Below are 18,952 nucleotides of genomic sequence, written 5' to 3'. Positions count from 1 at the left end.
GAAGGGAACATATGTTTATGAGAATTAACACTTCATAAAGAAAGTTAAATGTCAAGTTCTTATCTGACCTGTTAATTATATTCAATGACATTAAAGGGCAGCATTTGCAAATTGCTTCTGTGCCTAGTATTTTAGTGTCTGGTGACAAATTTATGATCTTGACCCTCATAATTAAATTACTTAATTATGGAATATTTTATAGTTCTTGATTGCATGCCTGACTTTATTTTCTTTTTCTCTTGATTGTATTAGAAAATTCCACACTATTTCCTTTTATTTTAATGCCCACTGACTTTTTACAGAAAATAAAAATCCAAAATGAGAATAATGACCAAATGCTAAGTCTGTCACTTAGACCTGTTAAATTTAAAAGTCTTCTAAGAAACTGTGGATATAAAACAGAATCAGGATGGCATTTTATATCACTTAAATTTTCAAAAGATTTTTCTTTTGGAAGCCACCATAACTTACTATCATCCCAAGATATTTTTGCTTTCTCTTTAGCTGACAAAAACATGTCAGTTTCATAGTTTCTAATATCAGTATTAGGTTTAAATATAGTTTGAATATATATATATATAAATGGCAATTTCATATGGCAAAAGTTTTTAAAATAATAATATTTATAATTATTAGCCAAACTGTCGATAACATGATATTTTAGAAATGTATTTTTCAGATAACAGGTGAGAGGTGTTCTAAACCATTTTGTGATGATTCTCTTTTCAGAGTTACAATAATCTTCAAAAAGTTCACAAATAAATGTTAATTATAAAAATTCCTTATCTAGAGAAAGTTTAGTACATAGCTTATTTATCAATATGTCCTCATTTTTTTGTCAGAATTTTTTGATTTGATGTCTGTGGTTAGAGGGCACACTGGTATAGCCAGAGACTTTTCACAGCTCAATGTTAAGAAAATGCATTTACGTGGGGATTTTATAACAGGCCTTTCAAGTGGTAATGTCTTTTTTTTTTTAAATAAATTTGACTGATTTTCTTTTTGTAGTGAGATCTTCCTATAGAAAACATAATATTTATTGCAGCTGATGATTGTGTCTTCATTTCCAAGTGATATAAAGACCAATTAAAGAAGGGGAGAGAGGCTTATAGTATTGTGTTCATGTTGAGCATGGTGTCGCCTAAGCTTCTCTCCTCGGTAAACACTCTGAACAATGGTTGTTATTTCAGTGGTCGGCTCTGTGTTGACGACTTCTATAGCTGTAGCTCTCGCCCAGACTGAGCTTCAAGCTCCTTCTATCCGATTGCCTAAAACCATCTCTCCATGGCATCATCATCTGCTATAATTCTATTCAAGGACTGCCTGCCAGGGGAGCACTTACTCCTAATGGAAGAAAATACCATCAGACAAAACCCTTCACAGGTTTCCATGCACAATGTCACAAGTTCAATGAAAAATTACAAGGCATGTTAAAACCAATATAAAATCAACAGAAACCATAAGAAAAAATAAAGACACAGGTGATTCAGATGTTGGAGTTCTTTTGTGACTATAATTAACATATTCAAGAAAGTAGAGGTAAACAATGGAGCCTAGCCCCAAAATACTTGGAAATTTTTAGAGTCAGATGGAATTTGCAAAATGCAGATCTGAATGTTGTCATCCCACTGCTTGAAACATTCTCATGTCTTCTTTGCCTGCAGGATACGTATAAACTCCTTACCATGTTAGAGGGAAGCACCTAAGACCTGACTCCTACCTATTTCTTTAGCCCAACTGCCTACCATATAGGAATTCTGAGCTTTTGTTTGATCCAGTGACAAGCAAGCCACCAAACACAGTGCTTTCTTTCATGTTGCAATGCATTCACACCTGATGTTCTTAAAAATTGGAATGCTCTCATACTGCCCACTTAGAAAATATATATTTATGTACACATAACCATCTCAAGTAAGGCCTTCCCTGAGAAATTCTCCTGAAAACCCTCAGACAGATTTAGAGATCCCTTCTGATGTTCCCATAGCACCAATTACATACTCTATTGAAACACTTTCCATTTGTATTTCAATTTTTTATGCCTCTGTCAGTCCCCTCTAGTGAGCCAAGAGCAGGGACGTGCTGAGCTGATTGTGCTGGCTCTCAAGATCCCATGTAATATTCTGAAGAATTTTGTGAATTGGTGGTTAAACACAGATGTTATTAAAAATTAAATTACTTAAACTAAAAATTGAATTAATTATATTGAAGGCAAAGATAGGTTTACTTTTAAAAACTAATTATTATCTATTTATTACAATTTATGCTCTAAACAGAATGATATGCAAATGATAGTCTACTATTTATCTTTTTCCAAATCTATTTTTAACAATATCATGTTGATAGCTTGAAATTAGCCATTTTAAGAGTATTTACACAAAAGATATTGGAAATTCTAAGAGCCAGGACTTAACCTTTTGTTGTAATGATTATACAGACTCAAGAACACTATGGAAAAATGTTAATAATGTCAATTTAAAAGTATGTTATGTCTATAATCTTTACATTGTGAATAGAACACAAAATTGAGAAAATATTTTTCTATTATGTGAAAACCATTGTCCAATTCAAAGCAAAGTTGTTAACATCACTGACAAATGAATAAAGTTCTGACATACCTATCTGAGGTTTCCCTTTCATTTTACTTGCCAACATAAATGAATATTTCAGGGACTTCTAACTACTCTATGGATTTTCTGTGTAAGACTATAAATAAAAATGTAAGTAAGGAAGGAAAACATAACAATCTCCTACAGTCAAAGTGGTAAAGCTAGGCTTTATAGGACACTACTATATAATCATCATATGAAATATTTCTATTTTAGTGGTGATTTATGAGAGTCAATCCATACCTACACTGGATGAGAATAGTTTTCTTTGTGCTACTTTAAAAATCTAATATATATTTACTGAGAAAATACTCTCTGGAATAAACTAAGCTAAGCACCACAAGTATGTAGTCCTTGCTTTTCAGGAGCTTAAATTCTAAAAAGAGAGAAAATTATAGAAAAATGCAGTGTATGTTTGTACATTTTAAATACCAGTGAGAAAAAAAGAACACAGGCTATTAGAACTCAGAGGGTAGAGACTTGCCATATGCTTGGGAGGAGCAGGAAAAAACTTCCTGAAGCTTGTATTGTACAAAAGGGTCTTTAAATCCGTAATAGCATTTACACAGATGGAAACTGTTCCTTACCGCAAAGGAAAAATATGAGATGGAAATCATGAATGAAAAATTGAAGAAATCAAAGTCAGACTCAGAAAAACTCATATGTAAATAACAGCACTATGTAAAGGGTAAGCCAGATGGAGAAGAGATAATACTTCAAAAACATTCTTAATTTGATGAAAAATATAAGTCCTCTGATTAAATGAGCTCAAAAGTTTTATTCAAGATTAATATGGAAACTTCTACACATTTTTGTTTACGTTTCTGAACAAAATAAAGAGATTTATAAGCCTCCAGACTTAAATGAAGTTATGAATTTGTGGGGCATATAGAAGTCCATTTCAGGGAAAGAAACACACCAGCAAAGGTCCAGGGGCAGAAAAACTAAACATTTTTTTCCAACAATATGGAGTAATCGAGATGAATGGCTAGACTTGAGAGTAAAGCTAATGACTGCAAGGGGAAATAAAACTAAATGACTCACAAAGTGATTCATAACTTTCTGCAATGAAAAATCCACATTAGCTTTGTTAGCATTAATTTAGTCAGATAATCAAACTCACCACACAACATTATTTTTAATGATATTTAAAAACCGCAGAATGCTCAACAAAATAAACAATATTATGCTTCTTTCTCTTCCTTCTTTCCTCCTTCCTTCCTTCCCCCTTCCTTCCTTCCTTTCTCTCTTTTCTTTTTTAAGCAATAATGACTACATTGATTTTACAGAAAGTTGACTACAATTTAAGGGTCCTAAATTTTATAGTTTTAATCTAAACTGTGATCGCTATTAATGTAAGAAAAAAACTCCTGAAGGGGTTGTAACAATGCTAGCACTACCATTAGGTTATCACAAATGTTTTTATTTACCCATAATATTTTAAGTAGAAAAATTTATTTTGAATTTCTTAAATTGTCTACATTAGTATCAATCAAAATTCTAAATAAATCCTAGAGTAGGTATTGCTACTTCAACGATATGCTGTTTAATTATTAAGCATTAATATCCAATCCATAAAATATTATTCAAAGCTATGTGGAAATTGTTAATCTAGTAAAACCTGATGCAGTACAACTAACCAAACATAAAAACTAAAATCAATATAAAATCTCATTAAGAAAAAACAGATCACAATTAGTCAAATTGATTGCTAATAAGTCTTTCTACCACCTTCTGCCTCAGGGGTATGATGATGGCTTCGGTGGTGACTATGACGACCAGACCTATGAGACATATGACAACAGCTATGCCACCCAAACGCAAAGGTAAGGCATTTGCTGTCTAAAACATCCTTCCTGGTGTTATTTTTAATCCTGCCATTTTGTTTCTTGTATCTGAATATCAGTTATGTTATGTGAGAGCTTCTAATAGTGCTTTTTCTCCATTGTCTTTCTGAATTATTAAGTTGTTTATTAGACTGTAAGAGGTAAAAGATAATATAGTAGAGTGTTATTTTGAGACATGATTATCATAACCAATCAGCTCATTAACATGCCTGTATTTATGAAATATGTTATTTTTAAAGATCACTTGAGTGAATTCATAATTAAGACAACAAATAACACCAGTCACTTGTTCAATGTAACTATTTTTCCCTAAAATGTAATTTTATTTGTAAAACAGGAGATCAGGAAATGTTATTAGTACTTTGGAAGGAGGAAAATTCATAAAACACCTTAATCAAACAAGAATTCCTCTTCTTCCTTGATGTGTCTTCAAATGATTGTTGAATATATCTCATTAGATTGACTTAAAATTTTTGATATAAATAATTTTTTACATTTTAGAGTCAAATTTATTTATGTATTATTTACAGACAGTAAATTTAGTCCATTGAGGATACAGTTGTGTGAATGCGGCAAATGCAAACCACCAAAATTAAGGAGTAGGGCATTTTAATCAGCCCAAGATGTTCCCTTTCAGCCCTTGATAGACAATTTTTCAACCCAGGCCTTGGAAACCATAACTTGTTCTTATCACTACAGTTTTGCCTTTTCTAGAATGTCATATGATTAATATAAAGCAATACAATATGTGGCCTTTTGAGTCTGGTTTCTTTACTCAGCATAATGCATTTGATATTTATTCATGTCTGTATCAGTGTTCTGTTTTTATTATTACTGTGATGTGTTTTGTTGTAAGGATGTACCACAGCTTCTGCATTTGCCAATTGAAGGACATTTGAATTATTTCTGTAGTTTTACAGTTATGAGTACACATAAAACATATGCATTTTTAGAAAAATCAGTCATGAGTTTTTTTCTGAAATAATTTTTTTACTTAGTTTCAGATTTCATGGAAAAGTTGGAGTCCATACACTAATAATTGATTCTCCCTAATGGTGATTGATAGGAGCCAGTATAATACATTGTCACAAAATCATTATAGACTTGATCATTTATTGATCAGCTTTATTGGTACCCAAAGAAGTTTGGATGATTTTTAAGTAATATTTTGAGGAGAGAAGATGGCAAAGAAAGAAAGAACTGTAAGGGCATTGTGGGCACAAGGAAATCTAGGTGTATTTCATAAGTGTGCTTTTTTTTTTCATGGCCTGAAGGACAGCATAGTGAAAGGGGTCAAGGGCAATTTTATTTAAAGAGAATACTGCAGACTGTTAGGAGAAAGTTGAGTGTGAACTGATACCTTTAAAGCTAAACATAACATGAGATATCATTATGGAAATAACCATCTTCAACTTTGAGTAATTGATGCACTTATAGTCGGTTAAATAGAAAAGCCATCATGAACTAAGAGCTTTTATTGTGGGTAATATCTTAACTGTGCCAATTACCTATTGGAATACAGCACAGTTATTTAGGATTAGGAAAAGCTTTGCATCACATCACAGACACTGAACAGAGCAGTATATGCAACTTGGCTACATAAAACAACAGATAGTTATTTTCAACTAAATAGCTGGTACATCACTGTATGTTAGTACATAAAAAATAATAATAATAAAATTCCTTAACTTTTTTCAAAAACTGGTAAAAAACATGATTACCATGCACGACAAACACAACTAGAATAAATAGCTCTGTAGGGTTAGATTCACCTTGTAGAGATTTTGAAATAATTTTCTAAAAGTGAGAAAGTGTCTACATCTCTCTTCCTGTTTAATTTAAATGGGTTTAAGTGACAGTAAGGGAATAGGAAGAAGAAAAATTGTGAATTAGAATAATTTATCTTTAAATTCTTAAAAACTGAATACTAAGATAATTGAACATAATTATGTTTAAGAAGCAACGACAATATGGAATAATTCTGTAAATAATTTATCTTGTTGAAATAAGGTGTGATTTATATATAAGAGAACATTTTCTATGTGCTTCTGATAACTTCTTTTTTCCCTTTACTACCCATTCAACTTTCTATGGTTAAATTTTTTGCACCCTTCTAGGTCTAGTTCAAATCTAAATCTTTTGAATAGTCTCTCCTTAATCCTCTTTTATAGGAATAACCTATTTCTGCCCTGATTCTGGTAGCACCATATCTTTGTTTCTCTATGGTACTTTCTATCCCTGTCTTACATTGGGGTTATTCGTGTACATATTTCTTACCATCCTTACTTCTTGCCCAGAATCCTCGTCTGATCCCCTCTCATGTCCTTCACAGTGGCCAGCAGTGAGACTTTCAGGGGCTATGTGTTGAAGAGATGATCGTGGAACACATGAATGTCAGACCTAATGTGTACCTACACTAAGAAGATTCAAAACAAGAGCCTCACCCCTCAAAAAGAAAATAATCAGAATTATATGTATCATATTTACTGACAAAATATTTATATTTTGAGATATCTTAGTACTAAACAAGAAAGGGTAAAGAAAGCAGGTCATGGAATTAGTCATAACACTATTTTGTAGTATAATAATTACAAAATATTTTATATTCCAATAAAATATTGCTTATTATAAATTATAAAATTATTATAAAATAGCTATTTTGATAAAAACATATTTTTTGATAAAAACATTTTTATTACTAGTATAGTATATGGCACATTAGAGGTTCTCAGTAAAGAGTTGTTGAATAAATTAAATAAAAATAAATGAATGCACTAATGAATGAATGGAATTAACACTATTATTTCAAAAACTGTGTGAAAAAATTCTTACCTATAATACTACTTTGTAATACAAATGGATAAATACTGAGAAATTTTATTGCATAATGTATTAAATCTCTACTTTTAGGTTATTTCTATTGATCCAACTATGCCAGCAGATGTTAAGATTAACAGTGCAGTTCAATAAGCACTTATTATATAGTTAGATGTGCCAGAAAGTATACTCACCATACAGTATACTTCTTTTTAAATACATTTTAATATTTTCCCCTAATAATTTGTTTGAGAAGGAGCTATTTGCAAGTTGTCTGTATATTTAAATAAATATAATTGAAACAACTACTGTAGGATAGTCGGTTCATTTTTCACAAGAATCAGTCTATATTTGTTTCTTTTTCAAATAGTGGTTCTTTATTTGGACCTCCGAAAGTATGATTTGGATTTATGGAGGAAAATGGAGAAAGTTTCTGAAGTTTGAATAAAGAGGACTACATAAGCATAAAATTTCTCCATCACTTACAAATGACTATTATTTTAGCACTGTTATGGTCAAAATCAGAAGAGATTTTGAATGTTCCAATTTTTGTTAATCCCCACTTTTCTTGTAAGGTATCTTTAGTTCTGGAACATTTCAAATGGAACAGAAAGAGAACTTCACTGAAGATACCTAAAGAGGCAGTGCTACTAATGACGTAGTGAGCACTGGTCTCCAGCCTTCATTTTATCTTGCTCTGTGTTCATGATAAAAAAACAGTAAAGAAATAGATTGATGGGTTTACCATTGCAAGCTTCAAATTGCAAGATAGACTTGCAGTTCCCAGGGGAACTCAGTTACTTGAAGTTTTTGCCTCGAGACAAGTTACACCCTGTGATTTACAACTTTAATTGGACCAAATATTAAATTCTATTCTCATACCCCATGTTTAATGTACTCTTCAAAGTCGTTAATATTTTCTGAGATAAATCTTCTGAAATGATGTAAATTCACAAGGTTTTACCGACCAACTGGTTTTTCTCAATGCCCAAATTTTAAGCAAGAATTTATGTCAAATGGAATCATAGATGTAGAAAAGAATAATTTTATATACAGTACTTAGAAACAAATAAATAGTAATATTGCAAATGAAGGTCAAAAGACCAATTCCGATCTTTAATTCTAGCAGCAACTTAATTTGGATGCAAAATGTTGAGTATTTATAATTTTCCAGTGTAAATTTTTTAACTACAGGTTTATGTAATAAGCAAAATATCCAAACAGAAGCTTTCAGTTTTCTTGAAGCATGAATCAAGTGGGACAGTCACACAACCTAAGAAGAGACTCCTCTTTTCTGTGGGTTAATGAAGGAATGTGCCAGGGGTGCAAGGATAGATCTCCCTCCAACTGTAGGACACTCGTTCCCAGAGTGTTCTAGGATGAAGACCCTTTTTGAGTATCTGTCTACACACTAGGGTCTACAGAGCAAGGAAAAAAATGACACGCTTAGGTTAGGATAATTTGGGGAAAGTTTAATAAGGGAACTACTTTCGGTGGCAGAGTATAGAGGAAACCACAAGGACTAGTTTCCCCGGCGCAAGGAGTTTGCCATTGAAACTAAGAATGAAAGGGAAACACAGAAAGCCGTCAGAGAGGCCTTCTATCGGGAGCTGATTGAGAACGGCAGCCACGGCCATCCCGTAAGGAGGAAGCCCCAGAGAGCTAACACCCCAACCTCACTCACTCCTCTCCTCCCAGGCTCTTACCATCGTTCTCATTGGCCGAACCCATTCAGAGTCAGAAGACAAAAGACCCAGTAGATGAAGCTGTCATTAGTCCTCCAGGGGTTTAGGGAGGACTGGAGAGAAGACTACTCTCTTTATCACACCCCCAGCAACTAGTAATTGTACATATTAGTTTCAGGAATGATGACATGAAATTGTTATGGAAACAGGAATGCTTTTGAATGAATTTGTGTTTTATTAATGAGAGAGTACCTATATACCAAGAAGAGGCAGGATAGATAGTGAACACATGGGTTCTTGGACCCCCTTGCACCACTTGCACCACTTCTCAGCTCTTTAGGGGTCAGAGCCCACCCGCCGGAAGCACTGCTCTTCCGTTCAGAGGCCAGCTGGAACGAATGATACACAATAATTGTATTCGCTTTATGCTAGCTGCTATGCTAATTACTTAGCCCATTATATCTCATTTAATCCTTGCAACAACATCTGAGACAGAGAAAAATTGAAGCTTAAAAATATTAAGTGACTTTCCCCAGTTCATTCAAGTAGTAAATGTTGGATTCGAAATAATACTTTCTGTCTCCAGAGGCCTCAGACATGAAGATTAATAAATACTGTCTGAAATCTCAATCAGTCCATTGATTCAACAGGTTTCTGTTATGTAGCTGAACATGCCAGAGGTAATATGCATTTAATACACTAAGAATGTAACAAGTTATCTGCATGCTTTCCAAAGGGCTTTGACAAAATGGTGTCTATACAAGAAAAAAATGAAATTATTTTACATTAACTATTGTTTTTAGGCTATAAACTTAATGTGATACTCAGAGTCTACAGAAACCCTTCTGATGAAAAATTAAGTATAAGTCACTGCAGTTACCCAGTAATTTAATAAAAGTTAAAATAGTAAGTATGTAACAGCTTGTCCTATTCATTTAAGTGGCACAATTTGCTATAAAGTGACTCACCCTCATTTTGTAATTCAATTCTCTTATGTCTCAAACTATAGTCAAGATAAGATTGAATTTATAGGCAGTTATTGAATTTGAGATACTTCCCACAATTACTCCACAAGTCAGCTGTATTTTCATGACATCTATAGACCTCTGTATGCATCAAAACTGAATTTGATATTGCTTAATATTATCTCAAAGAATGAGAATCCAGCCCTTGATACACACTATTTTTGTTGTTGTTCTCATCTGACATATTTATTTTAGGCATCTAAAATAACTGTTGTTAATTTTAGAAAAGAAACTATGTTTCCTCAAAGTATTCATTATGTATTTGTTGTTATATAAACTTTTTTTAAATTTAAGGTTAATTTTGATAATAACTACATGCCTAGTCAACTTTTATTTAAAAATTTACCAATAGAGTATTTTTATGAGGCTTTAAAAAGTTATAAAAACAATTTTCCCAAGTCATTGGTATGATGAGTCTCCCAAGAGAGCTTAAGTGTCCCTGTTAGTAACTGAAACCTGCTTAATAATTTATTAAGATCAGGACATGTCAACCTGTCAGTCACTTTTCCTAAGCAGATTAGTGTAGAACTGGAGACAGCCCTCAACAAGAAACAGGAAGGTATAGGGCAAAATGTCGACCAAGTGCTTCATATTCAAAATTGTATTTTAGAAAGGTGATACTATGCATATATTATATAGTAGCATATTACCTTCAGTGGCATCTATACCAAAATATATATAAATATTATTGTTTTGAAATATATGAATAACAACACTAAGCAGGATGTACATATCTATAAATAGCTTCTTGTCACTTTAGGTAGAGTTTTGTTGCCTAATGATATCAGACACCCAGTTTAAGGAAACAATTTAATTTTGAGCTTTTGGACTTGGTATCCAAATATAAGTAACAGTAGACTTGTATTATATAACATTCAGTTAGATTGAATTATAGGTGTGTGAAAGAAGCAAAAAAGATGTTTGAAAGGTTAGGCAAAGAACACTTGACCAATTCTAAAGGGAGTAAGTTTCTAATAATTATAGCTACAATACAGGGTAGTTGTTATATGAAGGTATCTACATTATCAAATGTAAATTTATCCTCATGTTACAACTAAAGAAACTAGGATTCAGAGTATTTACCTTCCCCGGTACTTTATAGCTTACTAGGTAAGAGGCCCAGGCTTTGAACTGATTCCTGTCCAATGCCATATTGCTTCCCAAACACTTTACTCTATTTTCTGAATATTTCGGCTTATTAGGAAACTCTTAAACTGAAGTAATATCTCTTTTCCTATAATCTCCATTTATATACATTGATCACTAATCGGCTTTGTGAAGCTACACATAATACATTGAGCTTTTCTCCCACATGTCAGCCTTTCTTTATGAAGATAATCTCCTTCAATCAATATCCATTCAGAGTTTGACAGTGCATTCTTGGCTATAATTCTTCACTCTCCTGTGCTCACACTCTTTACCATAAGACTTTCCAGTGCCTCCCAAGAAAGAGGCAGAGCACATTTTCCTGACTCCTCACTATCATGTAGTTTGCCTTAGCTAATAGACTAATGCCACTTCTAAACCTACATATTAAGAGAGCTATGAGTTTCTCACTTTCCCTCTTGCCATTGCTAAGGGAAGAGCTTCCCCAGGCAGCTGCTGGGGAAGACCTAGTCTGGGCTCCTGAATGAACACATGGGAGCCCAAACCTAGTGGGGCCAAGCGCAGCTCCATCCATAGCTTTGAGCAGAAACCCCAGCAAGCCCAGCCTAGATCAGTGAACCTCCAGTCCAGCCAAAACACATGACCGAACTAATTACTTGTTGTATGATGCTAATATTTTGTGATTGTTTGTGGAGCAACATTGCTGTACCAGTAACAAGTCAATATCCAGGGTGAATGTCCAAATGGACATGGTTTTCCTCAACTTTTCCTGGTACATTATCATACCTATTTCACCAAATATCCTAATTACTCTCTCCTAAAACCATTCCAGTTGTCCAAGGGTCCATCCTAAGCTGTGGCACAGTGATCTTGAGGATCATTATATCAGGTGAGAGTTGACTGGTACAAAGAAATGGCATTATTGTATTTCATGCTTCTTGCTTTAAAGCTCTTCAACTTTGTTGGGTTTTATTGGATTTGTTTTCAACTGAAAACCTGCCTTCTTTCTAAAAGAACTGCTGTCAAATAAGTTCTTACACAATCCTGCACCTTTACACTGATTTTTTAAAACTAAATGCAGAAATGTACATTTATCTCTATAATAGTTTAGCTTTGTGTTTAGGCCTTCTATTAATTTAGAGCTACAATTTGAAATACTAATTCTTAAAACCAGCATATTAGTTATACTTCCTAGCATATATTCTATTTCTTTATCAAGTATTTTTCAAAAAAAAATGCTTAGCAAAAAAGAGTACCAAGGACAAAGTTCAGTAGCAACATTTAAATTGACATTGACCACTAATTAAAATTCTAAGAACGGTTGTAAACATAGTCATGAATCAGCATGGTTGCACTGTCAGGAAGCTTATAGATCATTCATAAAGACATTATGTAGTATTTTAAAACTACTTATTTACTTAATAAACATTCAATGAATGTCACTGTTCTGGATACTGTTATATTCAAAACAAGTAAGACATAGCCCAAACATTTGTTTATTCACAAGTAGTGCATCAGAAACACGGCAAAGGAAATTGTAGATTTGGGGGCCCTGCAGGGCCCACCTGATTCATCCTCTCATAAACAGGGCTCAGGAATTTGCATTTTTAGCACAGTGTTCTTATAATGCTAAGGTATACTAGATATTGAGAACCACTGTGCTAGAAGAAGACAGGTTTATTTTAAAATTCTAGCAGAATAAGAGCTATTTTACATGAAGATATAAGCAAGATCTTACAGAAGGCTGCTGGTAAGGGGTGACATCTTGCCTGGGAGGCTGGGTAAAGTGTTAATGAGAAGCTGACCATTGAGCTGGATCCCAGGAAGAGATATATACTTTTCAAGGTGAAGAAGTAGAGGAAGTTATTGTGGATAGAAGGATAACCATGGTCAGGTGTATGGAGACATGAAAGGACCTATGACTCCAGGAGGCATGCCCTATGTCAGAGTGTAGGGTATGGTAATAAGGAGTGCTAAGGAAGGGACCAGTTAGGTCATTAGAACATAGAAAAGGGACTTCTGTGCTGTACAGAATTACCACTCACAGATTGAGAATTAGAGAAGAAGATGATGTTAAAATTCATAAACATGATTCAGTTCAAAGCATGCAACAATGGCAGTGCATGATAGAGCCTCACCTAAGTTATATTATTGAGAATTTCTGAATGAATGTAGCCTTGTTTCTTCACACATGCCCAGATACCAAAAAAACTTGTCAAAGAGAAATTATTGTTATCAATTCTTATATTCTTTCCCAAACTCTATTTGATTTATTGAAATTTCCAAAATCTGGTACATGAGGAATAATTCTTTAATAATTAAGAAGTTATTCTAGGACATTATCCAACACAAGTGAGATTCCATTTGTGATTTGAATGGAGAAAAATATAAATTACCATTAACACATAGACATAGTACAATTGGCATCAATGAATTCAATCTCAAAGTCAACTAAAATGTTGAAATAATTAGAAAATATGTTTGTGTTCACAATACTGAAATCTTACTGATACTCATGAATTATGATTCAGCAAAGAAATAATGTGTATATGGTTAAAATTATGTCCATTTCAAACTAGGGTTCAATAGCTTCTGTGTATTTGTACCAAAGGCATGTAACAGTTCATTTAATAATATCCTGTACTAGCAAGCCTAATTAATCAGCCAGTTGCAGGTCTTATTTATGGAAAAAAATTGCTATGCTTAAATTAAAATTTCACATAGTGAAACAGAAGATTAATGTTTTTGTATTAAGATTGCTCACTCCTCATTTATGTAATAAAGGGTCGAAATAAGCAAAAAACACAAGCTGAATCAGAAAAAAACGATTAAAAATTGTCTACACAAAGAGACCCTTTGCAGTAATGTATGAACAGTGTTGAAACCAAAAAAACAAAAGCATATTTAAGTGTATTTCTATCTCATTTGGTGCATGAAACTGCACTCTCAAAACATCCATTTTCTATAGAGGAGATCATTGCAAAGCTGATCATAATTCTATCCTAGATGCCTTATATAGATCATCTATCTTGATCCTTAATCTATGAGCAGAACAAATATGTCACTTCCCTCGTGAATAATCAGCCTATATTTCATCCTGTGAACATTAAATTCCGTCAACTGAAACTTAAGAGGGCATGTATGGTTATGTCATGTTTCAGAATATTTCAAGAAGATGAAATCTCTATCAGCACTGCACCCTTTATGTGAATGAAAAAGAGGAGTTTTATGTCTATGCCTTCATTGGTTGGACAATCACTCATTATTAGTATTTATTGAGTGCCTGCTATGTACAGTTACCATGGGGTAACTGCAGGCAGCTACCATGGGGCTGACACAGATTATCTCATTAATACTTGAGGTAGATATCATTAGTGCTATATTAAAGGTGATGGAGCTGGAGTTCACAGAGATTAAATGATATGTCCAAAATGCACACTCAATACAAATATCAGCTCCAAATTTGAGTTCAAACACCTTTTTTTTCTGTATCCTGTGATTCATTTTCAGAAGAAATACTGATTTACCTCCAAATGGGTCAGAGAATGGAAACCTCTCTATTCTCCATTTCAGATTGTGATCTCTTTCTTTCTCATTTTGTCTCATAGTGAATCTTTGAGCAGGAGAGATTTCACTTTCTCAAAACGAACTGGCCAGAAAAATTATTGTGGTGGGTCATTGTGTTTATCTATCTATACATTATCAACCTATCTATCCATTTATCTATCTGTTTATCTATATCCTCATTCATCTACCTATGTTTAATGTATATAGTTTATTAGTTAATTATGGGATGCACAAATTTATATTTGTTCACAAACATGGTTGTTCTGTATCTGTGTAACACGATTGGTTGAATGCAATAGAAAAATAAATAATTCAACAAAAAATTTCAAAATTATTTTAAAATTTTGCTATCTTGATGAACTTTTACAGACACCTTAAAAATATAGAATCTAAAGAATTGATATTTTTCTTTGTTAGAACTCCATGAAAACAGCTGATATTAGATCATGACAAAGGCTATTTGCAGTTTAGTTGAAATACATATACACAAAAGAAAACATATTTCATTCAATATTGTTGGACGCACACAAATTATCAAAATATTTTAATTTGTAAATAAAAGTATTTTTTATATAATTTCATTTATTTTAAATCTATTCTGATTATTTCTGTACTAGAAATGTATAAAGTTATAGAGAAGAATTTAAGGGACCTGAAATAGTTTGTTTTTATACCAAATTTTTATTTACTGACAACGTGAATGCAATGATAGTGAATTTTCAACAAAGCATATTATCATATATGTGAATATTAATTTCTAGTATCAGGAAGGTTAACTTGTATGTTTTAATTTTCCAGTTGCCCTCAGAATAAAGGTTAATTTCTAAATGAAAAAATTCTTAAGCGAAAATGAAATATATAAAATATTTACACATAATGGTGGCTAAGTAATTTAAGCTATACATTTTTAATTTTTAAATCTATTATTTACTCCAGTGATATTGGCACATGTGATTTTAATCTAGAAGTATGAGATTAAGAATTTTAAACTATATATACACACACATACACACACACAGACACACACACACTCATATTTACCAGTTGCACACACAACAGACTCACACGTTTCCTTTCCAGTGTTTTCTCCTTATAATTAGTTGCATCTAATTGTGTTTTATATCTATCTGCTTTAATAATTCACAGTATTTCATTTCAAAACCTTGAAATCAATTGGTAGCAGCCCAGTGAATACTATGAGTCTTCACTTCTATCTGCTTATAGTACTAAGCATGGGATTCAGACACCAATGCTCATTTGTGCAATTTAGTTATATAATCTAAAGTTTCTTTCAAATAAATTAATGTTTATTCTAACTTCCTGTGTTACTTTATATTTAATTCAAATAATAAGCTTTCAATATTTCGATAAAAAAATGTACATTTTGAACCTTTACAATATTGTCACTAGCACTCTGAGACAGTTGTGCTACTTGATGTTGATGTGGAGATTCTTTTATTTTTATATTGGGAATTTCTTTCTAGAAGTTATATAGTTTGTGATCAGTGAAGTCTTGAGAAAAAAATCTGACAGAAAAGGTATACAATGCAGACAGAGAGGGAAGTGAGCTCAAGATACAGCCTAAGTGAAACACTTCACTTAAGGTTTGGCAAGGAAAAGATTGTGCCAGCTGCTCTTCTCTCCCCAACCTCATCTCTGTAACTCACCTCTGCAAAGTGCCCACTCTCACCACTTTTACTTAACACAGTATTGGAAGTCTAGTCAGAGCAGTTAGGCTAGAAAAATAAGTAAAGGGCATCAAAGTTGGAAAGGAAAAAATAAAACTGTCACTATTTGCAGATGACATAATATATATATAAAACCCAAAAGACTACATCAAAACCTGTTAGAACTAATAACCAAAATCAGTAAAGCTCCAGGATAAAAAGAAACTCAATATGCAAAAATCTGTTTTATTTATATACACTAATAATGAACTCTTGGAAAAAAAGAATAAAAGAAACAATCCCATTTATAATTTTATCAAAAACATACCTAGGAATAAATTTAACCAAGGAGGTAAAATATCTGTATATCAAAAACTAAAAGACATTAATGAAAGGAATTGAAGAAGACATAAATAAATGCAAAGATATGTCACACTCATGGAACCAAATAATCAATATTGTTAAAATGTCCATACTACTCAAAACAATCTGCAGATTTAATGCAATCTCAATCAAAATTTCAATGACATTTTTCAAAAAAATAGAAAAAATAATCCTGAAATTTGTTTGAAACCACCAAAAAACCCGTCTGAATATCCAACACAGTCTTGAGAAATAAGAACAAAACTGAAGACATTTCACTACCTGATTTCGACGGATATTTAATAACCATAATAATCAAAACAGTATGGTATTGACATAAAAAAAGATGAATGGAACAGCATAAAGAGCCTAGAAATAAACCACAAAAATATGGTCAATAGAGTGAAACTCGACCACCATCCTATATTATACACAAAAATTAACTCAAAATGGATCAGAAACTTAAATGTAAGACCTGAAACCATAAAATTCCCAGGATAAAGCTCCTTGACATTGGTCTTGGAAGTGATTTTTTTATATCTGACACCAAAAGAAAAATTAGCAATAACAACAAAAAAAGTGGGACTATGTCAAACTAAAAAGCTTCTACACAGCAAAGGAACCATCAACAAAATGAAAAGGCAACCTACTGAATCAGAAAATATTTTTGCAAATCATATATCTGATAAGGGGCTAATGTCCAAAATTTATAAAGAAATTATATGACTCAACTGCAAAAAAATAAAAAAGAAAGAAAGCACAAACTATTCAATTTAAAAATGGGCAGAAGAGAGAGAGAACATATTCACTGACTGATAACATCTGATAAAGGGTTAGTACCCTAAATTTATAAAGTACTTACAAAACACCAAAAAAAAAAAAAAAGTTGAAAAATGGGCAAAAAACCTGAATACACACTTCTCCAAAGAGGACATAAAGATGGCCAATAAACATATGAAAAGATGCTCAACATCACTAGTCATCAGGGAAATGGAAGTTAATACCACAATGAGATACCATCTCACACCTTTCAGAATGGCCATCATCCATGAATCAACGAACAGCAAGTACTGGTGAGGATGTGGAGAAAGGGGAATCCTTTTGCATTGTTGGTGGGAATGCAGATTGGTGTATCCACTGTGGAAAGCTGTACAGAGATACCTCAAAAAATCAAAAATGGATCTGCCTTTTGACTCAGCAGTCACACTTATGGGAATATATATGAAGGAACACAAAACATTAATTCAAAGGAACATAAACATCCTTATGTTAATTGCTGCATTATTTAAAGTCATCAAGATATGGAAGCAGCCCAAGTGTCCATCAGCAGATGAGTGGGTAAAACAACTATGGGACATTTTCACAATGGAATACTACTAGGCCATAAAAAAGAAGAAAATTTTACCCTGTAAACAGTATGGATGGACCTGGGGAACATTATGGTAAGTGAAATAAGCTAGTCAGAGAAAAACAAGTACCATATGATTTTATTCATATGTGGAATCTAATGAACAAACGGAACTAACAAGCAAAACAGAGAAGACTCATAGATGGAGAGCAGATGACAGCTAGTGGGAAGGGACAGTTAGGGGGTGGAGGGATTGAGCAAAAAGGAAAAAGGACTCATGGCCATGGACAACAGTGTGGTGATTGCTGGGGGGAGGAGGATGTAAGGGGACTAAATGGTAATGAAAAAAATACAATAGATTAAATTAAAAAATAAAATAAAAATGTGCAGAAGATCCGAATACACATTATTCAAAAGAAGACATACAGATGGCCAACAGGTACATGAAAAAAACGACTCTACAGCATAACATCAGGAAAAATTGAAATCAAAACCACAATAGGATATCACTTCATACCTGCTAAAATGGTCATTATCAAAGACACAAGAAATAACTTTTGGCGGGGAGGTAGAGAACATAGAACCTTTGTGCACTGTTGTTGGAAATGCAGATTGGTGCAGCCACTATGCAGTGTAGAAGTACCTCAAAAAAATTAAAAATAAAATTACCATATGACCCTGCAATTCCACATCTAGGTATTTTCCAAAGAAAATAAAAATACTAATTGAAAAAAGATATATGTATCCCCATGTTCATTGCAACCTTATTTACAATACAGTATCCAAGATATAGAAACAATCTCAGTGCCCATCAATGGATGAATAGATATAGAAATCATGAAATATATACACTCAATGGAATATTATTCAGTGAAAAAAAATTTCAATGATATAATTCTGTATCTTTTCCTCTTTGTATC

The 18,952-nt window shown here is 32.8% G+C and overlaps 1 protein-coding gene across 1 annotated transcript in view; it reads left to right on the top strand.

Moving 5' to 3' along the window:
• KHDRBS2 (KH RNA binding domain containing, signal transduction associated 2) overlaps nucleotides 1-18,952 on the top strand; it is a 542,738-nt gene that overhangs the window by 498,799 nt on the left and 24,987 nt on the right. The window contains exon 7 of the mRNA XM_054569540.1: nucleotides 4,350-4,432. Coding sequence (XP_054425515.1) covers nucleotides 4,350-4,432 — 83 coding nt within the window. The remainder of the gene's footprint in view (nucleotides 1-4,349; nucleotides 4,433-18,952) is intronic.

Source organism: Pteronotus mesoamericanus, unplaced genomic scaffold (assembly GCF_021234165.1).
Source record: "Pteronotus mesoamericanus isolate MK-2021 breed Mesoamerican mustached bat unplaced genomic scaffold, CSHL_Meso_final contig_20, whole genome shotgun sequence".
In the NCBI taxonomy this organism is placed as follows: Eukaryota; Metazoa; Chordata; class Mammalia; order Chiroptera; family Mormoopidae; genus Pteronotus; species Pteronotus mesoamericanus.
This window is presented reverse-complemented; position numbering and strand designations above follow the sequence as displayed.